The sequence below is a fragment of the Triticum aestivum genome, chromosome 4B (assembly GCF_018294505.1).
Source record: "Triticum aestivum cultivar Chinese Spring chromosome 4B, IWGSC CS RefSeq v2.1, whole genome shotgun sequence".
NCBI lineage: Eukaryota > Viridiplantae > Streptophyta > Magnoliopsida > Poales > Poaceae > Triticum > Triticum aestivum.
In genome coordinates, this window is record NC_057804.1 from 236,047,996 (window position 1) to 236,075,878 (window position 27,883).

At 38.9% G+C, this 27,883-nt stretch overlaps 1 protein-coding gene across 1 annotated transcript in view; it reads left to right on the top strand.

Moving 5' to 3' along the window:
- Positions 1-4,564: 4,564 nt before the first annotated feature.
- LOC123094741 (uncharacterized) overlaps positions 4,565-27,883 on the top strand; it is a 30,669-nt gene continuing 7,350 nt past the window's right edge. The window contains exons 1-9 of the mRNA XM_044516672.1: positions 4,565-4,762; positions 5,722-6,207; positions 6,294-6,440; positions 6,522-6,794; positions 12,507-12,639; positions 12,721-12,883; positions 12,960-13,088; positions 13,173-13,367; positions 13,731-13,853. Of these exons, the coding sequence (XP_044372607.1) occupies positions 5,856-6,207; positions 6,294-6,440; positions 6,522-6,794; positions 12,507-12,639; positions 12,721-12,883; positions 12,960-13,088; positions 13,173-13,367; positions 13,731-13,853 (1,515 nt within the window). The 5' untranslated portion in view covers positions 4,565-4,762; positions 5,722-5,855. The remainder of the gene's footprint in view (positions 4,763-5,721; positions 6,208-6,293; positions 6,441-6,521; positions 6,795-12,506; positions 12,640-12,720; positions 12,884-12,959; positions 13,089-13,172; positions 13,368-13,730; positions 13,854-27,883) is intronic.

Here is a 27,883-nt window from a genome sequence, read left to right on the forward strand (position 1 = left end):
AATTGAGTGGCTCTACAATATTCTTCAAAGTTGATTTGCATAGTGGATACCATCAAATTTGTATGAAATTGGGAGATTAATGGAAAACAACATGTAAAACTAAGTTTGGATTATATGAGTGGTTAGTCATGCCTTTTGGGTTAACTAATGCACCTAGTACTTTCGTGAGATTAATGAACAAAGTTTTACGTGCTTTCATTGGATGATTTGTGGTAGTCTATTTTGATGATATACTGATTTATAGCAGATCTTTGGAGGAACATTTCGAACATTTACGTCCCGATTTTATTGTGCTATGGGATGCACGTTTGTTTGGTAACTTGGGAAGTGCACCTTTTGCACCAATTGAGTATCTTTTCTTGGCTATGTTATTACTCCATAGGGAATTGAAGTTGATAAAGCCGAGGTTGAAGCTTTTGAGAGTTGGCCATAGCCCAAAACTGTCACACATGTAATGAGTTTTGCTGGGCTTGCTCGTTTCTATGGGCGTTTTTGTGAGAGATTTCAACACCATTGCAGCACCTCTCTATGAGCTTACAAAGAAGGATGTGCCTTTTTTTTGGGGTATCGTAGAGGAAGAAGCCTTCATGGTATTGAAAGATAAGTTGACACAAGCTCCTTTACTCCAACTTCCTGATCTTAATAACACTTTTGAGCGTGAATGTGATGCTAGTAGAATTGAATTAGGAGTTGTGTTATTACAAGATGGAAAACCTGTTGCATACTTTTCTGAAAAATTGAGTGGGCCTAGTCTGAACTATTCTACTTTGATACGGAATTATATGATTTTGTTCGGACATTAGAAACATGGCAACATTATTTATGGCCCAAAGAATTGTTTATACATTCTGATCATGAATCTTTGAGACATATTAAAAGTCAAGCTAAACTAAACCGTAGACATGCTAAATGGGTTATTCATTGAGACTTTCCCTTATCTCATTAAACACAAGAGGGTAAATAAAATGTAATTGTTGATGCATTGTCACCTTTCAATACTATGCTTTCACAACTTGACTTTAAAATATTTAGTTTGGAGACCATGAAATATTAATATGTGCATGATGCGGATTTAGAGATGTAATGCAGAATTGTTAAGATGGAAGAACATGGAACAAGTTCGTCATTAATGATGGATTTGTGTTCCATGCTAACAAGCTCTGCATTCTAGCCAACTCCTTTAGTCTTTTGTTATTGCAGGAGGCGCATTGAGGAGGATTATTGGGACACCTTGGCATGAAGAAGACGGAGGATGTACTTGCTATACATTTCTTTTGGCCAAAGTTGATACGGGGTGTTGAGTGGTTTGTTGCTCGATGCACTACATGCCAAAAAGCAAAGTCACGACACAATCCTCATGGGTTATATATGTCGTTTGCCTGTACCTAGTGTTCCATGGGAGGACCTATTTATGGACTTTATTTTAGGTTTACCTCGAAAAAGAAGGGGGCGGCGATAGCATATTTGTTGTCGTGGATAGATTTTCGAAAATGACAAACTTTATACCATGTCATAAAAGTGATGATGTTTCAAAAGTTGCTAATTTGTTCTTTCGTGAAATTATTTGCTTGCATGGTGTGCAAAATACTATTGATTCAGATAGTGATACTAAATTTCTTAGCCACTTTTGGAGATGTTTATGGGATATATTGGGGGCTAAACTGCTTTTTAGTACTACATGTCACCCCAAACTGATGGACAAACTGAAGTAGTTAATAGAACATGTCTACTATGCTTAGGGCTATTTTGAAGACTAACCTTAAAATGTGGGAAGAATTCTTGCCTCATATTGAATTTGCTTATAATCGTTTGCTACATTCTATTATTAAGATGTGCCCTTTTGAGATTGTGTATGGTTTCCTACCTCATGCACCCATTAATTTGTTGCCTCTTCCTTCTTCGAAGAAGGTTAATTTTGATGATAAACAACATGCTTAATTAGTCTTAAAAATGCATGAGTTAACTAAGGAAAATAGTGAGCGCATGAATGCTAAATATAAACTTGCTGGAGATAAGGGTAGAAAACGAGTTGTCTTTGCACCTGGAGATCTTGTTTGGTTACATTTGCGTAAGAGTAGGTTTCCTGATTTGCACAAGTCAAAGCTAATGCCACGTGTTGATGTTCCATTTAAGGTGTTAGAGAAAATAAATGATAATTGATATAAACTTGAGCTACCTGCAGATTTTGGGGTTAGTCCCACTTTTAACATTGCAGATTTGAAGCCTTACTTGAGTGCGAAAGATGAGCTTCCATCGAGGGCGACTGCAATTAAGGAAGGGGGGGATGATGAGGACATCACTATCACAGTTATACCCACAGCCCCTGCTGTTACTTACATGGGACCTATTACTAAATCTTGTGCACGCCAATTAAATTAGCAGGTAGTTTTGTTTCTTTGTAACGATTCTAATGAGAATATGATGCTGCCTCAATTGGATACATTTGTTTTTCTTAGAAATGGAGGGCCTAGCTTGGACAAGAAGGATGAACATTGGAGCATGATCAAGCGTGGAGATGATGGCATGTAGAAGGGGAATAAGAATGGAGTTTCTGGTGGAGTTTTCAGCACTTGGGAGTCACCATGATGACGTACAAGGACATGGATGAAATATACAAGATGCCCTTTCATAAATTTCACCCATAGCTTAATATAGGTCCTACGCCACCTTATTTTTGGGCCAGGCCCATGTAATTTCAAAATACTACTTATAGGCTATTTTTTAGAGTCTGTATTGTATTGGAAATGACTCAGGAGGTGTTTTAGTCCCACCTAAGGGGATGAAATCCCCTCTCTTTCCACCTACAAATACAACCCTTAAGGCACTGTTTAGATTTCGGGTGTTGTTTAGATTAAAGTTTGCAATAGCTGCAACTCGTGTACTTCAGTTGTGTTCAACGACCAGACAAAGACGTCGCAGAACCCTACTTGATTAATAAAGCTTTCCTCTTATATTCGCAATATCCAGATTGTAATCTCAGTTTCTTGCTGGTTCTGCGATTGCTTGTAGGAAATAGACCTTCGTGGTCACGTCGATTGTGCCCTGGCATGGTTAATAACCTCATCATAGTTGGTTTAGTGGTTGTTAAGGCACAACATCATCACACGTTCGTAGTCAAATCGTCAATGTCTACTTCCTCCAAAACGATAGCTACCATCTCATCAAAAGATGTCACACCTTTTCCTCTATTATAACGATACATGAAAACACACTAAACGTCATGATGCAGATAGCTGTCACAAAGCACTGTGACCATCAGGTTTGTGACCGCAAGCATGATGTTGAGCCTAATTTGATCTTGGGCCAAGCGTGTGACTGCGTTGAGCCGTTGGCATTGGAGATGATGGCAGGCAGGGCTGGTGGTGGCTGATACAAGGGGATCTGGTCAACTGGGGCAGTTGCTTCTTGATTTCCTGGAGGCACTTCTTGTAGCCCTCGTGTCAGTCATAAAAATGGCATTTCCCGGTCTGCATTTAGGAAGAAAAAGATTCAGGCACTGGATTTTCTGATACTAGATGGATTGAGGTGGGGATGAAAACTTACATATCTTTTGATACACTTGTAGAGACAATCTCCCGTCCTGGATCTAATCTGCCCACACACAATGGTGAGCATCTTATCGCCGCAAAATGGGAATGGAATCAGTGGGAGGGCGTTCGTCACCGAGCTGTGCTGGGTGGTTGACGCCGACGACTCCATTCGAGATGGTGAGAGTTGTGATGTATCTGCGCCCTAGTGGATAGGGATATTGTAAATCGTGTGGAGGAAGGTGTCTATCAAGGTGTGCTGGTAGTTAGAGTACCCACAAACGACTCTGTTTAGCCATGGTGCTCCAGAAGGTGCCATTTTGTACCTGTTCGTCTTGGAGACATATGTACCTCACAATCGTTACCTTGACACGGCATTTCTTTGTTCATGCACATGAGCCATGGTTTGATTATACTGTGCGCAATACGACTGCGAATACTTTCCAGAGCGAGCATCACTAAGTTCTTGTGCGGTATAGATAGCAGGATAAACTAGATTTTCGTTATATATATATATATATATATATATATATATATATATATATATATATATATATGTATATATATATATATATATATATATATATATATATATATATATATATATATATAGGGAGAGATTTGAAGTATAAGACAATGGATGCATGATTTAAACCAATTGCATATCTACGTTTATGCTTATCACCGATGAACTTGATTATACTTCTAGCTACAGGCTCTTGTTTTTTCACCGCATAACTAAAAATCCCCGGCTCAGCTCCTTCCTTTTGCAATATTGTAAGGCGCTAACCTTGCTGGCTATTATTTGGGGCTTATTCTATAAATCGTGCGCTTCTTGCCTCACATCTAAAAATGTAGGGCTCATCACGCCTAGTTTACTGTCCTAGCTATTTTTTGCTGATGCCCTCCCGCATGCATGTGTTCTTGCTTCAATGGACACAAGAACCAAACAAGGAAACATGCTATATATGGATAATGCTAATTAATAGATGGTGTTGTTGTTTCTACTAAGCTTTTTCATTCAATTGTCGGATCCTCTCCCTGCCTCCACCGTCAGGCCTGCCGGCGGTTTGACGTCCACCGTGCTCGCACAAGGGAGTGGCAACGGGAATACCCATAGTGTCGGCCACATTTTGTCGACCTTCGTGTGAGGGAGGGGCGGCACTATACTTACATACATGCATGTAGATTTTCGTTACTGCCCATTGTTCCAACTTCCAAAATTAATTTGAGAGGTACTTTATCCCTTTCTCTTTCTCACTCCTCTATACTCTTTAGATTTGGATTCACTATTTTCCTGGTAAATTTGTACTCATGTATATGAGATATGGAAAACACAAAACCTATATTTATGAATGCACATGCTTATTCATACATATATTCGTATAGGGTGTGCATGTGCATATAAAGATTAATAATAACCGGGCTGGCAACTACTCTAGAAATTTCATATCAAATCTTCCGCGTGACTTCTTTCAATGTTTCTAGACTACTTTTTTCTTATAATTCAGTTAGAAAACTAAAGTTTATTACGCCCTTCAAAAAATAAAAAATAAACATGTTTACTAACACAATAAATGAATGTTCTCTATAATAGATATCTTCCAGCGTAGAAGTCACTTGTTTATGCACAGAAAAATTCCATCATTCATTTACTGGTTTTCCAAATTATAATTCACATGTTCACTTACCAATTTTTCTTAGCTCATTATTGGTTGTCAAGTAGATGGTTCTCTGAGATTTCCTTGTCTTTGACCTTGCAAATTCTCCGACAAACGCAGTTGTGCCTGCAACCCCGCGATAAAACACTAGATCCATGCATTTGTGTAATATATGCATATTTAATAGCATTCCCCTTCCAACAATAGGAGACATACATGCTCATCATTATTGTTATTCAATCAAATATTTCATAGTTTATTTTCCTGCAAAAATTATTTGTTTCTCTATGCATTATGCAAACCAAACAAGAAGCTTCTATGAAAGTGAAAGTGGCCTCACAAACTACCAAAAAGAAAGGAAGAAGTTTATCGATCTCATTCCAAAAATGAAAAAACTATGTACTCTATGAGCCTCTAATAGTAGGATACCACACATGCACATGCTTCCCAAACATGTCATTCTTGATCACGAATTTTATTCCAGGTTAGCCTTAGCCTCCACCACCCTTATGTATGTGTTCTTGTGCTTACAGATCAGGTCTACTAAATTTCATGTTTCTATTGCGTACATATGCTAGTTAATTGAAGGCCGACCAATTAGTTACCACGAACGAAGCTAGTATCATATATTCAAGCTTAGACAACTAGAAGTAAAGCAAATAGCACAATGGGTTCATGTGCTTCCAAGTCAGCTCTTGAGCATCGTCGGACGGAGAGGCACTACACAACAAGGAGGGGCAGAAGAGGGCGCAGCAATCCCCGGACAGTGATGCCGGATGGGCCCAAACCACGAATTGTGGATGCAAGAGGGCGCACCACTGACTTCTCGATGAGTGAGATAGTCCATGTTGAGTCAGCGCGCAAGTCGGATCATTCCAAGACGTTCCAACTCACCCAGATGGAGTGGCACCACAGCGAGCGAGATTCCAGTGGTTGCTGCAAAGAAGACGCCTGGTTCGACTCTGTTAGCATCCTTGACGACCATTCTGATGAGGAGGAATTCAAGAGCTTAGATGGAGGTATTTTCGCCCTTTAAATTCTACATGCCTTATTTTCTACTGTTTATTGATTGTTTTCCTTGGTCCATGTATGTCCCTTACTGCAGATTTTTCCGATGATGAAGAAGAAGATGAGGAGCAGAATAAGCGAGAGAAGGCATCACGTTTTGCTGATGCTCTCTCCCGCATCGTCGAATTATGGCGGGGTGTCCCCATGACATTGTCAATTGAACAATATATGAAAAGAGATGATGGTATGTACGTAAGCGCCTAAAAGGAAGGTTGAAAACACCAGCACAAAGACTGCATTCTGACATGTGATCTCACATTTAAAGGTGGTGATGATCCTGCACATAGGAGCCAAAGCATGGAAATATGTGCCAACAAGTGTATGGCAAGTTCCAAGGAGAAAAATGATGTAGAGGACAAGAACGACAAGGATCCTAGCACCCCGTCTCGCATACGCAAGCTGCTACATTCCATCAGTTTCAATGAAAAGATGCAACAACTCACCTGTGTCAGTCCGGCGAAGAGGAAGTCTACAGTTATACGGCTCTCCTATAGGAGGACACCATGCGACGAGGACTCCCAATGTGGTGGTGACATCGGTAAGCCACAATTCAGGCCCTCTCAATAGTTTGTTTTGAACCACATGGTCATGTCACTGATTTATATATAGAAACCACCTATTTATATGAATATAAAGTAGAAAAATCTAAAATCTTTGAAAATGTTGTCTTTATGGTCTTAAACCACAACAGAAAGAAGGTACTCCGAGAAACACTTCATGTACTAATTCGAAGATCATTTCTTAACACAAAAGGGAATCTTATGCAACAGCAAGAGCTAGGATCATCACATGCACTGACCGACCTTTTAGCTATAGTGAGCTATAATATGTTACAGTGCTAATGTATGCTATTGTCCATGAAAATTTTCTTGTCCATGCCCTAGGCAGCATCCCGGGCTCCCTGGGGCCTAAAGTCGCACTACATAGTAACATATATAAGTAAAATACCTCGCAACAACTAGACACACCTGAGATATTGTCTAATCAGGAGAGACAATCTAATCTACTACAATAGCATCAGCAAATCAACACCATATATGTACATGCAGAAACCAAAAGGTAGGGTAAAAACCATGGGACGAAGCCACCAAAATCTTCTTCCACTGTTATATAATGTGGGATACAAGAAATGTACTATAGATAGCACTGGAGAATCTAATACATCAAAATTTCTCTATCTAGCATGACAACAACTTGATTTTAGATTGCTAGAACTCAGTACTAGTAAAATCAAACTAATGAGGGTGGAACAACCACTTGAAGGAGACAATATGGTGGATCTCATATTAATAACTTTGTGGAGAAACTCCCTTTACATGATGGAAATATCTTCCTTCAGTCTCCCTCTCATCCCCTTTCTCTCTTGGTTTCTTCTTCTCTTTCACCAGTAGGTGCCAACCTAAAGTTTGTCACACCTCCAAGTGTACTTGATGGGAGGATGTACATCCCCCTTTCTTGTGTGCAAACTCTGAAGTGATCCTAGGTATTAACCATACGGAGTAGTGGTCTTTTTGACAGGTTTGTGCTGCATCAAAAGATTGTGAATGGTCATATCCTCACAACCCACACGAGGAGGATCTCCCAACAAATCTCATGAGGGGGCATGGGCATGCCTATTACCTTTCGACATGCTTGTAAATTCTCATTTGGTAATATCTTGGTCATCCTATCTGAACCATTCTTGTCGGTATGATTCTTGTAAAATTATAACAACTTGAAATTCGCAACATTATTGCTACATATGGAATCCAAGGGTACCTCACATCATTGTGCTCTTGCAAATACTAATAGTGCTTCGGTTTCTACAAAACAAAACACACTTCTCTTGCTTCATGCCAAGCTCTTGCAAAAATTTCTCATCCGCAACATTGTTTTACAAGCATCATCCTCATATTTGTACTAGGCATATAAAGTTCTTGCATAAACACACTTTTTTTGTAATTTTGATTGCCATGACACTGGTCCCCCTACACAAGTTGTTAGGTGTCCAAAGGTTGACCTGCTATGATCGATCTCACCACAACAATCTCCATATGTAATGGCTTGCAATCTAAGATCACGACTTCCAAAGCATAAACATGATGTAGAAGTTCCTTTGAGATACTCGAGAATCCACTTCACTGCTACCTAATGAGCTTTACATGATTTTTTTATGAACGGCTAACAAATTTAAAACCATAGGCAATATCAGGCCTAGTGCACGCCATGGCATACATCAAACGACCCACAACATACTGGTACACACTTAAATCATTTGTTTTTTCTTTTCATGCTTGTAGGTTATTGTTCAGCAGCCAAAATTTGATGGCCTACAAGTAGAGAGTTAAATGATTTTGCATACTTCATATTGCACATTTCAACTACCTTCGCAGTGTGTCTTTCTTGTGAGAGACAAAGCAGCTTCCCCGATCTATCATGGGAGATTCACATGCCGACTATTTGCATGGTTGGTCACAAATCCTTCATGACAGATGTTTTACTCAATGCCTTAGTAAGGAGAGCAATCATCTTGTGCGTTTTCGAACATATGTCATTAACATATAGCAAGATAATAATAAAATCAGCATGGACACACCTCTTAATGAAGACATAATGCCCAGGTGTGCTCTATGGTAACCAACGCCAGTCATAAAAGACTCAAACTTCTTGTACACAACGTGGAGCTTGCTTCAAGCCATAGAAGGTCTTTTTAATTTCACAAATAATGCTCCTTGCCCACAACTAAGAAACCCATTGACTTGTCCATATACAAGACCTCTATGCCATCATTTAAGAATGCTCCAAGGTGTCAGTCTCATATAGAAAATTTGTCTCGTCCTGCATGGCTTCCAACCATTCATTCTTGCGTCTATCAGCATTATCTCCTCATAGCATTAAGACTTACTTGGATTGTGTATCACCACATATAGATATGGTGGATACTTGCATGAAGGCACTTGATCTCTCCCCACTTCTTTTCTCCCGCACTCGTGATGAATCAGGTGAACTGTCATTAGCATCATCATTACCATCATTATCATGATTATTAGAGGCTCCTCATCACTTTGACATATACTGCCTTGGACAGTTGCATGTTCATTGTCTTTAGTGTCATCATCTCGTCCATGATCCCCATGCATGAGAAAAAGTGGAATTGGATCCATGTTAACCTAAGATGTGATGTCTTTGTCTTCTTTGGTTTCCCACTATCATATGTTGCTTCTCCAAATCTTTCTATTAGTTGGATCCCTCAAACTATAGCCATACTCCTCACTCGGCTAGCTGAGAAAGATGCATTACTTTGTCTTGCTATAAAGATTGAATCTTGCATCCATTGGTATGAGCACAAATGCATTGCAACCAAAGACCTTCTAGTGATTGTGAGATACCTCCTTCCCTGGCCAAATGTTTAAGGAATATCACCAACAAGAGGAACTAAGTAACATAGGTCAACCATATAAAATTCATGAATCCTTCAGTGTAAAATGTATTAGGTAGTTTAGCATAAGAGATTGTAAGTATGACTCTTTCTGTGAGTTGCCTATTCACTCTTTTTAAAGACCATTGACATAAGATGCCTTTGGTAGACTCTCCTCAAGCATGATGCCATACTTTTATGGTACCTTTCTAAAGGGCCTTCATTTCAACACAATTGTATGGTATCACACGTTGTAGCATCTTGTGAGTTTCACTTTCCACTTTGGTAGGGAAATCCTTGAAGATTCTAGCACCCTATGATTGTTTTCAACACAAAATAAAAACTTTTCAAGAACGGTCGACAATGAAATTCAAAAAGATATTTCTCCATTAATGGATTTTTAGTCGTGGAGCAAACATGCACAATATCAAGAACATTCTCGCATGGTTGAGTGATTGTAACTATGCAAGCCTATGTTGTTTTCCAGTAACACAATGTTCATCGGGTTTCAAGTATATACCTTTCAACTTTGCGAGGTGCTTCCATGCTAGAAAGAGAGTTCATGCCATTCTCACTCATAAGACCAAGCTTGTTGCACCAAAAATCAATTGAGATTTGTTTCTCGGCAATGTTCAACACTTATATAGACAACTTGGTTTTATTCTTATAGAGAAAACCTTGCCACTTCCTTCAACAATAATCAAAGAGCCTTGGGTGAGCTTCCATTATCCTTCACCAAAATAACTAGGATGTTTGATATAACGAAGCTTGACCACTAATAACAAATTTAGACTTATATTGGGAACTTGTCTAGCATCATTGTTCACCAACATGCAAGATTTCTATTCCTCAATGCATATAGAGACCTTGCCAATAGCTTTCGGTGAACTACTATTTCCCATACTCACTTTTTTGTAGCGTATGTTGTCTAGGATGTGTATTACTCATTTTATATGTAATGTGGGAGGACACACTTACACAGCCAAACTCATTGCAATATCATGAACATCACTATAGAATTATTCATCTTTAGTGACTAAGTAGTCTTCAACTTATGAAGTCATGGATGAACTGTTCCCAACATTTTTCTCAATTTTGTTTTTATATTTACCCTTGAGAAGATCTCTTTTGTATTTCGAGCACTCGCACATAATACGTCTCGATGTGCCACAATTAAAGCAAGTCATTTCTTTTATCTATTTAGACTTTCATCTCCATCTAGATTTATCTCTAGCTTACTGAACTCTTGTGTGACTGCATCCATGATTCTAATTCTTCCCATCAGTTTCATGCACATACACATCAAAAGAAGCATTGTCATTCTCACCCTTTTTCTTCTTTCTAGTATCTGCATTTAGCATATTGTTCTTCACCATCTCCAAAGTGAGCTTACAATCTGGACCTAGATATTTTAGGATGCAAAAAAGCATGATCCAAATATTAAGGATGGAACCAATTAGCAACAATACTCACACCTCATCCTCAAAGTGGATCTTCCACATTGAATGTTGATTTATAAGGCCTTAGGAGGCATTCAGGTGTGCAATCACATTGTCCCATCTCAGTACCCAAACTTAACAAGTATTTTGATCACCGAAGCTCTGTACATTTATGTCTTCCTCTCATATATGGCCTCTAAACTCTGGCACATCTCATACACATTTTTTTGATTTTCAACATGGTGGAATAATGGTGGTTAATGTGCGATCAATTCATACCAATTGCCTTTCTATGCATCACTCTCCATTCCTCTTATGTGACATTGCTGTGTATTTTATCTTTACAATTGGCTCCTTGTAGAAGGATGTCTTTCATCATAGGATTTCATAGAGATAAATGGGAAGAAGCAAGTTTTATCATGCCACTTGGTGTGGCGCCTTCTTCCATAGAAATTGCGAGCAAGCTCTTCGAGTACAATCAAACAACTGGGATTAGCAATCTTGCTAGTATACCTCAATCGGAATTAGCACCCACATATGATCTAAACCTATAGTGGAAACAAAGCAATCTTGCACCACTTCTTGTACTAATTCAAGGATATGAGGAAATAACTCTCACAACAGACCAAACACACCACAAACATTGATTTGGGTGAGCACCAATCTTAGCTACAATAGTAATGTTAACACACTGACACCAAATTTTTGCATGGTAAACCCACAAGTTGTGGTAAAATCCACAATCCAAAGCGACCCAAACTATTTCCACTATTATCAAATGTGATATACAACACTTTCTTCTCCAGGTTGCACTACATGTTCTTATACATGAATATATTTGGTTCTTTGATGACAACAACAAGATGAGGGACTATGAGAGCTACAGATGGAACATCTAACCAAACAACATGGATATACAACTTGAAAGCGATAAGGTGGTAGATCTATTTTTCACAACTTTGGGGAGGAACTTTCTTTGCTTGATGGGAAGATCTTCCTGCAATCTTCATGTTCTTCGCATACTCTCTTGGTTTTATATTTTACTTCATCAATGGAGGCTAACCTAAAATTCATCACACCTCTTCATAAACTATTGTATAGGAGGTTGCAAATCACCCTCCCTTGATGTTCAAAATCCAAAATGACCATTGGTCATAACCCTAAATGGTAGTGGGATCTTGCACAAGTTTTGGCAGCCTACAAAAGGCTTTAAATGTTAATTTCCTCATATCTCATATGAGGATGATATCCTAGTAGAAACTATAAGGTAACATAATAGATAAAGGAACAACTCCAGGCAACCACATCAGGCTAGACATTCTCAATTCATTTTTTTTACATAAATAATTGATGGTAAAATTCCTATCTTTGCACCATACGAAGATGCATGAACCTAACAATGTAAATAATGTAGGTGAATCAAAGAAATATGTCATCCGACCCAAGGGAGGGATGACGATCCCATCTGGAGGGGAAAAGCCCACACCCGGAAGATGGTCACGGATTGATCCATCCATCTTCAAACTAAGGAGTGAAACATTCCTCAGGCATGAAACACTGTAGAGAAAAATCTAGTTGATAAAGGGGATGACCATACCTAACCTCTAATTTTAGTTTCTATTTTTTAGAGATAAGAAAAAATGTCCAGCTCCGAACTATGCCGCATACTACCCTATAGGCGTTGACTTGTTTGCGAGCCCCAAGAAGGTTTCGCACATTGCCGAACACATTGATCTTCCACAGTTCAAACCACACCACAAGCTCCCGTCACTGTTGATTGTCAACATCCAGGTATATCTAGTAGGCATACATAGTTTGTCATCTTTGCTGCTCCGATTTTCATTTCCGTCTTTTCCTAAAATCACAGATGCCTACCTATCCTGCTGCTATGTTCCTTGGGGACAGCGATGGAGAAGGGTTCAGCCTTTGTTTATACTTCAGACTCTCTGAGTACTTTGACAAGGAGGTTTCAGAGCATTTCAAGGAATCCATCGTGGTGAGTGCCTTCTCAAGTCAACATACTAATGTTGTAATATTATAACTTCTTTCCAATGAGTTGTATTAATGTTTCTTCTGGCAGAGATTTCTTGAGGATGAATGTGAGAAGGTGAAAGGTTTTGCATCAGAATCTACAATGGCATATAGAGATCGGTTGAAAATCATGGCTGGATTGGTTAACCCAGATGATCTTCAGTTGAGTTCCACAGAGAAAAAGCTTGTGCAAGCATACAACGAGAAGCCAGTCCTTTCCCGCCCTCAACATAGTTTTTATGAGGTTAAGAAATGATTTAGTTTTCATATATTATTGAATGGACACGATTAAATATTGTAAATATTGTGTGTATTTGTTTTTGTGTGTTTTCAGGCCAAGAAAATAAAAAAACATGTCAAAACTAATAAATTAGTTGATAACACAGTAGACCTTCAAATATGCTTTATAGATAGTAACTTTCCTCTTTAAATTTCTTAATTAAACATAACCATACAATTATAAATAAATAAATTGTATAAACATTGTCAAGTGGATCAAAACCATTTCATTGTTCTCTACATTGTTTCAATGTTTGTAAATATAATAATAAATTTGGCATTATACTAGTCTACATGAAATTAAGTGTTTTATCTGTTACATAACTAGGGTGAGAACTACTTTGAGGTAGATCTTGATATACACCGGTTTAGCTACATCGCAAGGAGGGGATTGGATTCATTTAGGGAACGCCTGAAGAGTGGCATCCTTGATTTGGGTTTGACAATTCAGGTAAGTTGGTTTTTCCATTTGTAATTACTCCATTTGCTTCAAAATGCATGTCATTTTAATTGACATATACTACAAGATGCAACTTATATATATTCATAATAGTCGGAAAATAAAGTCCAACCACACACCTTTAGGAGTTCATCGTTTTAGAAGCGGTTAGTATTGATTAGAGATTTCACACCTTTTAGAACTTTTATTGTTGTATTTCACGAATAGGCAAACAAGTTGGTATCTTTCCATTTGTAGAGAGGGAGAGAGTAGAAGAACACCATGAGGCATGTAAATGTCAAGATGCAGTGCGTATTGGTGGGGATATGTAGCTCTAGCGAGCACTCAAGTTGAATGTCTAGGGCTAAATTTCAGGCAAGACACTGACCATGCTAGTTGCACCAATACACAAATAGAGACGAGCTTTGTCATGGATGATCAAAGTGAGTAGGAAGATGGAAGGCTTCTCAGATTCGAATATGGATGCATTGCAATCTATGCAAATCCACCGTGCTATTAGGATCACCAAGGAGGAGAGCCCCATGTGGTGGCTAGCCGAGGACGTGTCGAAGTTCATAGTCCACTAGTCAATGAACTCTTAGCTATTTTCAGGGGGCTCCTAGTTTAGCGGCACAAAGACAACACATTTTACCATACTTGGTGCGAGAACATGCACCCTCTACTATAGAACAAAAGAGCAGTGACCGGCCAAATCGTATCATCACTAACAGGAGTGAAATGTTTGTAGTTCGGGTCAGTGATGACATTGCAATCATTGACGGGCCAGGTGGCTTATTAGTGATGATGAATACTAGAGATTGGCTAGCCTGTCAATGCTAAGTATCCCAATGGCAGCAAGCAGTGGCATATCACTGCCAACCTCTATGTGGAGGCTGACCAATGATGTCAAATTCTGGCTGACAGTTTTCAGCTGCAGTGCTAGCATTCCGGTAGGACTACCGCGGTGTTCCTCAGCTACATAAAAACACAAATCATAACATCAAGTACAAATCACATATATAAAATCTTTTATGTTGTATACAAATAGTTTCATATCATGATAATCACATTGGTAGTTTTTCACTTAGACGATTTTGTATCCTTTGTTTGCAACTTCTTGGTAGATTTATGATGTTGCATTCAATATCTGGACTATTGAAGGAATTAACGTATGTTGAATTTCAATAGCCAGATATCGACGCTCGTGGTAAAGCATGCTAAAAATATTTTGGAAAAATCACTATATATATATGTGTGTGTGTGTGTGTGTGTGTGTGTGTGTGAATTAAGTAGAGCGATATAGTGTGTAATAAATATGTCATTGTCTTGCTAACAGTTGTCGTTTCAAATAAATAGTTGGCGCAGTTGTACCAGGTAATCTTGCGAAGAATCAATCTTTTTGTACAATGCGACAGAAATTGAGAAAGGTCAGTGGCCAGACATTTCGGTTGCACTGTACAGAGCACTCTTTAAATTAAAGTGATCTGTATAATAAATAGAAGGGTCACAATAGCAACATGGTGAATGATGTCTCCTTGTTTGAAAAAAAGCCAAATTATACTTAGCTAAACACAAATAGAAGACAACACTAATTATTTTTCAAGTAGTCTACCTAAGGAACCGAGTGATAAACTCTACGTAGAGAAATATAATCTCCTTCCCATGGCTTCTCCAAGAAGCAGGTGGCTGGCACAAAATAGAGCAGGCCATGTTGGCTTCATTAATGTTCTTCATAGGACAAAACCAACAATATGATCTTTTTGTGCACTGCAATAGAAACAACTATATCTGTTCAAGAAGGAGTCCACATGAGATGATAGGGAATAAGGTCATAAGGAATATCCTTAACAGTATATACAAACATGCCGAGAGGATAGGCTAAAATTCTAATGCAGCCATAGGAACATACATATATTTTCAAACTCTTAGCACAACAACAATTGAACATGTAGTACCATGACATAGCAATCAGAACATTCTTCTTTTGTAACTTTTAGAACAATGACATTATTATATTGAAACTGCAACATGCTTATTTTTGTAATTGTTAGTAGTTTTACATTATAGCATAGTGATAGAGGCGAAGGTCTCCTAATGTTTTGATAAGAGGTAGCTCTCGTTTTTTATGGAAGTCAACTTTGACGATCAGACTATGAACGTGTGAAGACGTCGCGCCTTAGCAATTGCTAAACTAGTTCTGAGGGTTTATTGACCATGGCGAAGTATAATCAACCTGACCATGAGGTCTATTTCCTGCACACAAACGAAGAACAAGCAAGAAACTCAAATTGCAATATGGATATTCCGAATTTAAGAGGAAAGCTTTATAGAACCAAGTGGGTTTTGGTGATGTTTTAATCTGGTCGTTAAATACAAACAAACGAAGCGAGTTGCAACTATGGCGAACTTTAAATCTAAACAAAACCCAACACTAAAATGACACCCTAAGTGTTGTATTTATAGTGAGACAGAGGTGAATTCCGTCCACCCTTTTCAAGGTGGGACTAAATTCTATCCTAAGTCATTTTGCTGCTTATTACAGACTTTGGAAAGTGCCTGTTAAATCTATTTCAAAATTAAATGGGCTTGGCCAAAAAATAATGTGGTGTGGCACCTAAAATAAACTAAGAATGAATATTTTTGAAAGTCCGTCTTGTACATTTTGTCCATGTATTTTTATGTCATCATTGTGGCTTCAAAGTGCTGAAAACTCCACTGGAAACTCCATTCTTGTTCCCTTTGCGCCTGCCTTCATCTCGACACTTGATCGTACTCCAGTGTTCATCCTTCTTGTCCATTCTAGGGCCTTCGTTCGTAAACAAAACAAACTTATCCAATTTAGGCAACATCATATTCTTATGAACATTAGAATAATTACTAAGAAACAAAAGTACTTGGTATTTTAATTGGTATGCACGAACTCTAGTAATAGCTCCAACAGGGGTAGTAGCAGGGGCTGTGGGTGTAACTTTGGTAGTGATGTCCCCATCACATAGAAATTGCAACCCAATATTTTTTCAACTCTCACCATATACAATTTAACATGTGCATTGCCATTCAGTGATATAGCAGAATGACAATTTATCATACTGTTACCACGGTAATATGATGTATAGCACAATTCATATTAGAAACAATATATTCGCAGAAAATAGCTTAGGGATTAACACAAAACATATGTGTGTACTATAACTCACCATCATGGCCGTTGTCGTGGATAAAGAACATGGAAGTGATGTCGGGGTGAACGATAGCGCACGACAGCATGAGAGACCTGGCAACACCACGCATGCACCAGTCCTCGTACGGCCACACATGGCAACACACATGACGAACACACATGGTCACCACGGTCATGGCATGTTGATGATAAGATGGTGTGCGACAATGATGTGGTAGAACAAATTTTGTGGCGGGGAGGTCAGGAGATGGTGCCACCGGGCAGCAAGTAGGACAGGGGACACTGTGATATCAAAAGTTAGGCAGGGCATACGTCAGTGTCAGATATCTCAGTAGGGTTAAGTATTTTGAATGGCATTACAATAGTATGAGTAGCCGTACCTCAACAGTCTTGCTTTCTGTCCGGTTAGTGATATGGCAATAGTACTTACTACCATATAAGGCTGGTAATTCTCACTGAACTAGGGCATAGGAATTTTAGTTTTCTAATGGCTGATGATAGATTTTCAGTGCTAATCCCATTGATTTAATTCCCTTGATCTATAGGTTCTATTTCGTGATTTTTACATGCACGAAATAGAACCTACAATAATAAAAAAAATAGATGAAAAACAGCTCGTGAGCTCTCTCTATTCGGCCCAAGGCCAGTTATACAGCCTCTTGTGACACTTCCATCTCGGCTTTAGGCTAGCTGCAATTGCATGGCCGGGGCCTATAGTTGCGTCTGTGGAGGTACAGGCCTTCGCCTCTACTCGTATTGACTCTATCCATAATTGTTTGAAGTTGGCGATGGTTTCATTGCGTTGACAAGCTTCCTCCTACGCACGGTTGTCCTCCTCCCACTCGACCATAAAGGCTTCGCATGATGCCCACTGCTTGGCCAGTTGGTCGTCATCTCCGCCGGAGGCTGGTGTGGGGAATGATCTAACTGCACGTCAAAGACCAAGCACTTCCTGGTTCATCTAGCCTACTTGGGCTCTGCGACGACAATGTGTTGATGTGCCATTAGAAGTGTTGTAGATTAGTGTGAACAAGGGAAGGAAAAGTGGAGGCTTTGATAATATATCACTTCGATGGGGGGAGAGGCAGTGAGGCAACACTAGTGAGGGGTGGTGGAAGTGCCATTACTCCATACATGGATAATTAGAGATAATGTGGGAATCATCGCTGCTAGTCAAACTGGTGTTGTCACGTCATGAGAATCATCACCGGTTCAATCCTGCTCACTAGGTACCCATCCGTGCACTGATAATTTGAGGACACATGAATGCGCCTCTGTTCACATTGCCATTGACCAACGTAGGAAGGCGGCCAAATAAATTGTGGAGACACACCAATGACTGGACACTAATATGGAGTTCAGTGATGAGTTAATATAATGGACCACCAAACAATGGACGGTCATCTATGATAAAATTTAATTTGAGAGAAGCAAAACCAAGGTGTAAGATGAACTAATCACTAACCGGTCTTCTCTTGAATGGGTAGTGTTAACTATCATCAGAGGCTTATCACCAATGCCTCTAAGGTGGCCACTTCAATTGTGACCCTCAAAACTGAAGCCTAGTCAAGTTTCGGTCAATGATAAGGGGCGAGTGCTATGATGATTTGAGTAGTTACCCGACGACTTTGTTGTTCATCATTTCTTAGTGCTGAGGATATAGCATGCAACTAGTGGCATGCGTTAGTCCGTGACAGAGAAAGTGGTCAGCAGTTCATCAACAGCGTTGATGAGTTAAATAGATACCAAGTTCACCGATGGTGGTGCCATTGATGCTGACTAGTTGTGTCAAGGAACAATGCCTCATAGCATTAGTGGGCAGAGTAGCGTTTTTTGTTCCAAGTAGCATTTTCCTTCAAGTGGATGACATTGAGGTTAACTAAACCAATAGGAATGCTTGAACGCCAGTTAACTATTGGTACCTACATAGAACTACGGTTCTTGTTTTGGTCCCCAACAAAACGAGTGAAATTCTCAATCTCATTAGGCTCGCTAGTTAGAAGGATTAATGCACCTTGTCATAGCAAGTGATAATTGCAACTAGAAAAGTAAACGACTCAGATTGTAGACAAGAAATAAAGAGTGTGATCGAGGTTGAAAGCAACATAATTACACTAGTTGCTATCTCCATAAAACATAACATTGCATGGTGAAGAAATTACAGATGTGTATCGACAAAATTATTTCTATAAATATTATTATACATGCAATAATTGCGTATAGCCATCATGTTCAGACTTATATAAACTGTAATCTAACTATATCTATAGCTAGTATTCTACCCCAAGACCGATATCCAGCCTGCATCTTAAAGGTATTAATTAACATAGAGCATTGCATTAAGCATGATGACATGATGTAGATAATATATTGTGTTTACCCCCGTCCACCACCAGGACAACTACTCAACTATCTTTTATCCTTAGTGGAAATAATACACTACAAGACTTTTGTACTTCCTGTCACTATAGTAAATTACTTGCAAGATTGAATGCATCTAACCTAGAGAACCCCCTTTAAAGATCATTCACCTAAAGATGGAAAGTACAAGTCTCATAGATCCAAGAGCATACATGTCTATAATTTAAGCAGCATGGATCTCATATGAACCCAAGAAAAAATTTATATTTATCGTATCATAAAGTGACCATTCATCACAAACAAGGAATAAAACACAAATTACATCATATGGTTCAAAATTATGTAGAGAATCTTCTGTAATTATTGTATTGAAGAAGAAGAGAGATTGCAACTAGCTAATGTTAGGGACCCATAGTCTAAACATAACTACGCCCACATGGACATGTTTGAACCAACATTGATGTAGATGATCTCCACATGGACCCACCTTGCTACTCCCTCCTAGACCGCACCAACTTACGGCCTGGTGCCTATAGGGGGCCCGGGTGGGTCCCAGTCCCTCTGACTTTGTTACTCCTCGCATCTTTGTGACATATATTATTCCTTTTTTGTCATGGAAACTTGTTTTTTCTATATGTCCATAATAGGAAAAATAGAAAGTAGCATTTAATTAGTATGTTGTCTAGAGAAAAGGAAAAAATGATTTCAACACTATGTCATTATGGTATAAGTATAGCATGAAACAAGCAAAAATTGTAGATACGTGTAGAACGTATCAACCTCCCAATCTTAATCCATGCACGTCCTCGAGTAGTTAAATGATCACAAAATAATTTTTTATTGTGAATGTTTTCTTACATCAAAATGTGCAAATAAACACACTCTTGCTTTTCATGAATCAATGTTCCCATTGCGATATGTACAAAAGAATGTCAAACTGTATTGGAAACATAGCATGACATGGTTTTTATTTTATAATAGCAATCTTATCATAAACCAACCCAAGGGAAACCAAGTTAATTTGACCATGTAATATCGGATCACCTCATAATAGGTCATGCAATACTTGAGTGCAAGTCCAGGCATATCAGTTTCAAAACTGAGCAAAGAATAATACGAGGGGTTTATGAGAAGTCAAAAAGATATAAGAAAGTTTTGCACTACCTTGATTGCTCAAGAAGATCTAGATCATTTGAGGAAGCTCATCATTGGAATGTACAAGCCATGTCCTATTATTTAAAGAACCCAAACAAGTGTATGAAACATGAACTATATGACAACTCTATATAACAAATTCAATAGAGCAAGAGCTGCTTTCAAGCACTAGTGTATACTACAGAAAGGATAGTAGTATTGCTTCTCTCACTCCTCCCTTTATATTTTGGCATCCTTGTTGTATTTTTTCTATATCTCTGAAGGTAGGAGAAATGTTGTAGAATGGTATAAAGTACACCATAATTTACTTAGCACTCAATCGTACTCAACTCAACTCAGCTCAAGCGAGAAAACTAATGATTATCATCTTGTAGAAACTCTAATGTATACCTCTGGTAGTGCAACAATATATCTCGGAATTGCCATAGACTACCATGGTGGGTAGGTATGGTGAATATTTTGAGGAATATAGTTTGTGGGCTTATGTTTGGGAGAATAGGAAGAATTCCTCCCATGAGGTTTGAATGTATCAACAATGTAGGCACCTAGTCTCGATGTGAGAGTGGGCAATGCTCAATACTAAAGAAGCTAGCCAGATTGAAGGTAAAAGATGTAGCGTGGCATCAATCTCATATTAGTCATAAAGAACTAAAGCATTTACTATGAAGATTACATAGTATTATCATCAATATTGCATCATTAAGAAACTCTTGGCGGTGGTAGTTTGGCGGTGCCAAAGCCTTATTTACGCGTCTCGACCTAAACAAAATTGTTGGTTTACTTACAACTACCCCTCAACTTGGAATTCATCGCAATACTAGAGGTTTCCAACATGTAGTCCATTAATTAAGAAAGGCAATGATCCCATATGATCTTACAACAACTTCTCACTACTGTACTCAACCACTTTTACCAACTTAACGATTTATTACTCCCACATTACCTCAAAACCATTTCAAAGGATCATATTTTACCTTCATGATTGTACACTTGTCCATGCAATTTTTAATCACACCATTAATGCATACACATTAATTTTATTACCAAGGTATTTATGACATGCCAACTACCAATTTCTATTCAATTCTCTAAACAAATATAAACGAAGCAATAGAGTGTTCAACATGTGTTTCTAACAAGACTCATGGTTTAACAAGAACATGTAAAGCAAAAAAGCAATTGTACACACATATGACCATGCATGAGATCTTACAAAGAATATTTATTCAGGTGTGATGAATTTTTAAGATCATCTTGCAGAAATAAAACAAAATGACACTCCTAGAATCACACATATCATGTGGACAAATAGAAACATTAGCCGAACCGAGACAAACCGATAGTTGTTGTTGAAGAAAGGGGGATTCCTTGGGCATCCAAAAGATTATATGCTTGAGAATATTTGAATATTTCTTTGAGGTGCCTTCGGAAACCCCAATGTTGAGATTAGCATCTCCTTGTTCTCCTTGTATCACTGTCTCACCTGGGTTTTAACAACTTCGTCCACATAGAACTTATAGAGAAGTTGTGACATGGGTTATTATAAATAATATTTAAATCAAAGCATGACTTTCCATAAATATTTTGAAGAAAAATATAATTCATCATTAGCTACTATATAGGAGACATACCTAGCACTGCCATGAAATTGCAAACATAAGAAGTTTTTGACTACTATCAGAAGAATCTGTCAAAATAGGGCAATCTATAAAGATGCAAACAGTATCCATGCTTACTGTCTAAACAATTCCCAATCATATTAGAAACTGATGAATTGATCTAACTTTTTAGTAGAAGCAAAAAAAATCAGCACCAGAACACATAACTTGCAAACTGAGCAAGGTAATGGCAATTCTTGGCATTTTGTTAAGAAAAATAACAAAATACAAAGTTTTTACAAAAAGAACAATCCTATTGACAAATAAAACAAACAAAAATAAAACATGGGTTGCAATGAACAAGCAACTTTCTTTAATGCCTTTTAGCAAGGCATACTGTTTTTTGTATAATTTTTTGAGTTTTTTGGCAGCATTCTTGAAGGAGTCCTCACTAGGAGATGTATTTTTCATAGCAGGTCCTTCAAATATTTTAGTAGCACTCTAACAATTAAGATCCTTTCCTCCATAAAGCTTAAGGTTACGACCTTCTTTTGGTGTATGGATACAAGTGTGGCGAGTTGTGGCACCAATGGTAGAGATGGCACTTCGACCACGACCTTGGTGAAGAGGTGTATAAGGCTTAGGGATTGATATTGAAAAGCAAGTGTGCGTAGGGATTGTTGGATAATGACAGCTTGGTTGAGTCCTTGGAACCCCATGCTAGTCATGTCATAGAACTTCCTAAATGACTCACAAAAGTCCAATTTGATTATACTCCTTTAGCTAATAAGGAACTTGGTAATGTACCCTTCCAAGCCAGGTGCCTTGCAAAATGAAAAATGGTTGTTGGCCACTGAAAGGATAGAGAAGAGGTGTCTAGAGGGGGGGGTGATTAGACCCTCAACAAGTAAAGGTAGCAGTTTGTAGGTTTTTGAAGTTGATGTTAGAGATTAGTACAATTTAAAACATTCACAATACATTATAAGCAAGCATGGCAGGAGTGTGTGAGCAGCGTAAAGTAAAGCATGCAATTTGCAAGAAAGTAAAGGGATGGGATTGGAGTGTGAAAATGCAATTGGGGACACAGAGATTTTTGGCGTGGTTCCGATAGGTGGTGCTATCGTACGTCCACATTGGTGGAGACTTCAATCCATGAAGGGTAAAGGTTGTGCGAGTCCATGGAGGCTCCACCCACGAAGGGTCCACGAAGAAGCAACCTTGTCTATCCCACCATGGCCATCGTTCATGAAGGACTTGCCTCACTTGGGTAGATCTTCACGAAATAGGCGATTTCCTTGCCCTTAAAAACTCCTTGGTTCAACTCCACAATCCTGACGGAGGCTCCCAAGTGACACCTAACCAATCTAGGAGACACCACTCTCCGAAAGGTAATAGATGGTGTGTTGATGATGAACTCCTTGCTCTTGTGCTTCAAATGATAGTCTCCCCAACACTCAACTCTCTCTCACAGATTTGGATATGGTGGAATGATGATTTGAGTGGAAAGCAACTTGGGGAAGGCTAGAGATCAAGATTCTTGTGGTAGGATTGGAATGTCTTAGTCTCAACACAAGAGTAGGTGGTTCTCTCTCAAAGAATGAGTAGTGGAATTGTAGGCACGTTTTGATGGATTTCTCTCAAACGGAGAAGGGGGTGGAGGGGTATATATAGCCTCCACACAAAATCTAGCCGTTACACACAATTTCCCAAACTCGGTGGGACTGAATAGTGAAACTCGGTCAGACCGATCTGGTTCAAAATCTGAACGTTAGAGTTTTCGGTGGGACCGAGAAGGTCAACTCGGTGGGACCGATGTGATAGGGTTAGGGCAAAACCTCATCTCAGTGAGACCGATTGCATGAACTCGATGAGACAGATTTTAGCAATAAGCAAACACAGACTTGGTCAAGCAAACTCGATGGGACCAACTGCATATCTCGGTGAGACTGAAATAGTTGCAATAGGCAACAAAGATTTGCAGGGCCATCTCGGTGAGACCAAGATCACATCGGTGAGGCCCAACTCATTAGGGTTTCTAGTAGTGGCTATGTCAAGTGAACTAGGTGGCGCCGGATAAATCAAATCGGTGGGGCCGAGTTTGACTTTAGGTTTAGGACATACATGGAAATGAGAAAGTGGTTGAGGGCTTTTAGAGCATATCACTAAGCATTTTGAGCAAGCAAGCCATTAAGCAACACCTCATCCCCTTTTAATAGTATTGGCTTTCCTATGGACTCAATGTGATCTTGGATCACTTAAATAGAAAATGAAGAGTCTTGAGCTTTTGCCAATGTTTGTCCTTAGCATCTAGAAGGGGTTCCACATCCTCTTATCCTGCCATTCCAATGTTGCACTCATATGAAATATACTAGATAAAAGTGTTAGTCCAACAAGAAATATGTTAACATTAATTACCAAAACCACCCAGGGAGCACTTGTTCTTTCAGTCTCCCCCTCTTTGGTAATTGATGACAACATACATCAAAGCTTTAGACAAAGATATGAAGACTAACAAGTAAAGCTTTGGAAGTACATGTAACATGCATTGGCTCCCCCTATATGTATGCAATCATGTGAAGATAGACTATGAGAGCATGTGAATGCATAAGCATGTCAGAGCAAGCAATGAGTTACATGTATCCTGGCTATAGATATAACAATGAACCAAGCATAGAGCGGTAAACCTTTTGGTCGTCTGGTTCACCATCCTTAGTCAAGTCAAGGTGTCCACTAGTAGGCATGGGTGTATTCATACCTTTGCATTCTTGCATGTTGAACTTCTTGAATAAGTCCTTGGTATACTTTGTTTAGGAAACAAAGGTACCGTCCTTAGTTTGCTTGATTAGCAAAGCAAGAAAAAACTTGAGTTCACTCATCATAGACATCTCAAACTTCTCCGACATTAGCCTTCCAAAATTTTCGCTAAAATGAGGGTTAGTCGAACCAAATTTGATATCATCCACATAATTTGGCACACAAATAATTCACCATTAACCCTTTTAGTAAAAAGTGTAAAATCCTTTTTTCCAATCTCAAAGCCTTTTTTAATAAGGAACTTAGTCAAACATTTATACCACGCTCTAGGGGCTTGTTTAAGACCATAAAGAGCTTTGTGAAATTTGTATACATGATTAGGTTTCTTGGGATTAACAAAGCCGGGAGGTTGTTTAACACTTAATTTCACCATTAACAAATGCACTTCTAATGTCCATTTGATATAAAGTGATATCATGGTGATTGTCATAAGCAAGTAAGATGCGAATGGATTCAAGTCTAGCAATGGGGCCATATGTCTCACCATAGTCCATACCTTTGACTTGAGTGTAACCTTGCGCGACGATACGAGCCTTGTTGCGTACAACTTGTTCGTCTTCATCTTGCTTATTATGAAATACCCATTTGGTCCCGATGACATTATGCTTCTCATCGGGCTTTTCAACCAACATCCACACTTGGTTCCTCTCGAAATTGTGTAGCTCTTAATGCATGGCGTTCACCCAATCCGGATCATGAAGAGCATCTTCAACCTTCATAGGTTCAATACTAGAAATGAATGAGTAATGTTCACAAAAGCTAGCCAAATGAGTTTTAGAGCGAGTAATTCTCCTGGTTTGAATATCATCGAAGATTTGTTCCACGGGATGACCCCTTGAGACTCTTGCTCGAAATCACGAGAGCTTTTGTTTGGGTCGGGGTGGAACATCCTCTTCATTGTCTTGTTCTTCTTCTTGTCTCACTTCATTGTCTTTGGCATTGTTGTTCTCTTGTGGAGGTGGAGATGGAGGTCGGTGAGGTTCATCTTGTTGTACATCCTCGTTTCCATCATCTTGATGTGTTCCACTTGTGGATGCCTCGAAGTCAACTTGTGGTTTACCTTGGTGTGAAGTTGAGGCTTCCACTTGGACAGATGAGGTACTCTCCTTCACCTCCGTTGGGCGAATCTTGATAATAGACAAGTCTTGTATTACTTCCGAAGGATCTTTGTCACCTACATCAATTGCCAATTTCTCTACTTGCGAGCCGTTATATTCATCAAAATTCACATCTACCATCTCTTCAACCTTTCGGGTGAAATTTTTGTAGACACGGTAGGTGTTAGAGTTTGAACCATTGCCGAGTAGGAAACCTTCATGAGTTTTTGGAGCAAACTTCGAACGAAGATGCTTATCAAGAATGTATAACTTTGAGCCGAATACCCAAAGGTAAAACTTGGGGTTTTTTACCGGTGAGAAGCTCATATGATGTCTTGCCTAGTAGCTTGTGAATATATAGACGAGTTGTTGCATGACAAGCTGTCTCAACCGCTTCCACCCAAAAGTGTTTTAGTGTCTTGTACTCATCAAGCATCATTCTCGCCATTTGAATAAGCGTCCGGTTCTTCCTCTCAACAACTCCATTTTGTTGAGGTGTGTACGTAGCCGACAACTCATGTGAAATCCCTTCTTCGTCAAGAAAGGTGTCCACATTGGCGTTCTTGAACTCTGTTTCATTGTCGCTGCGAACCTTCTTGATCTTCACTTCAAATTGATTTTGGGCCTGCCTAGCAAAGTTGTTGAAGATCTTTTGGACCTGCGATTTATCATCAAGAAAGAACACTCGCGTAAATCTAGAAAAATCATCAACAATGACCAATCCAAATGAGTTACCACTGAGACTCTTGTGGGCATTGGGACCAAAAAGATTCATGTGAAGTAGCTCGAGTGGTCTTCTCATGATCATGATGTTCTTCACGGGATGGCTTCCTCCAACTTGTTTTCCTACTTGGCAAGCACTACAAAGTCTATCCTTGTCAAATATAACATCTTTAACACCAAGGATATGATCTCCTTTAATAAGCTTATCAATATTTCGCATGCCCACATGACCTAACCGTCTATGCCACAACCAACCTTTAGAAGATTTAGCAATTAAGCCATTTCTAAGTTGAGCCTTTTTAGTGAAATCATTAATGTCTAGATCACCTCTATGTATACTGGTAAAGACCATATTATGATTATCTCTTTGAAACACTTGGCAATCTACTTCAGTACATAGGACATTGAAACCGAAATCAGCTAGTCTAGATATAGAAAGTAAATTATAGCCAAGAGATTCAACGAGCATACCATTTTGTATGGAGCTGTCATGTGAGATGGCCACCTTACCAAGGCCAACCACCTTACCATTTGAGTTATCACCAAAAGTGACATACTTTCGAGGGCCATCATTTTTAGCAAGCTCACGAAACATATCCTTGCCTCTAGTCATGTGATCGGTACATCCAGCCATGTGGCCACGATGGTTAGCCATAAGACCAAAGTGTCTCATAGATTCATCGAGACCAAAGTCACTATCATCATCCTCATCATAGTATCCATGTTCAACATCATCTTGTGATCGATCATTTCGTAGAGAGAGTGATTCATTAGAATGATGATCATGACAATGTGCATCTCTATGAATACTAACGACTTCAGAGATGATGTTACTAATGATTACAACATCTCCTTTGGCACGCTTTGGGTCATGAAGCTCAAATATACAATCACCAAACTTAGGATCATTAGGACTCATTTTATTTAAAGCAATGGACTTGTGAAGAATCTCATCTAAGTTTTTCAAGGAATAGTCTGGAAATCGTTCCTCAAGATATCTCTATATTGTGTAAGCACATTCAAGAGTTGGCAAGCATGTAATCAAATTTCTAGGCAATCCTCCAGTGATAAGATTGACAGTTCAAAGATTGTGAAGCATGTTGATAGATTCAT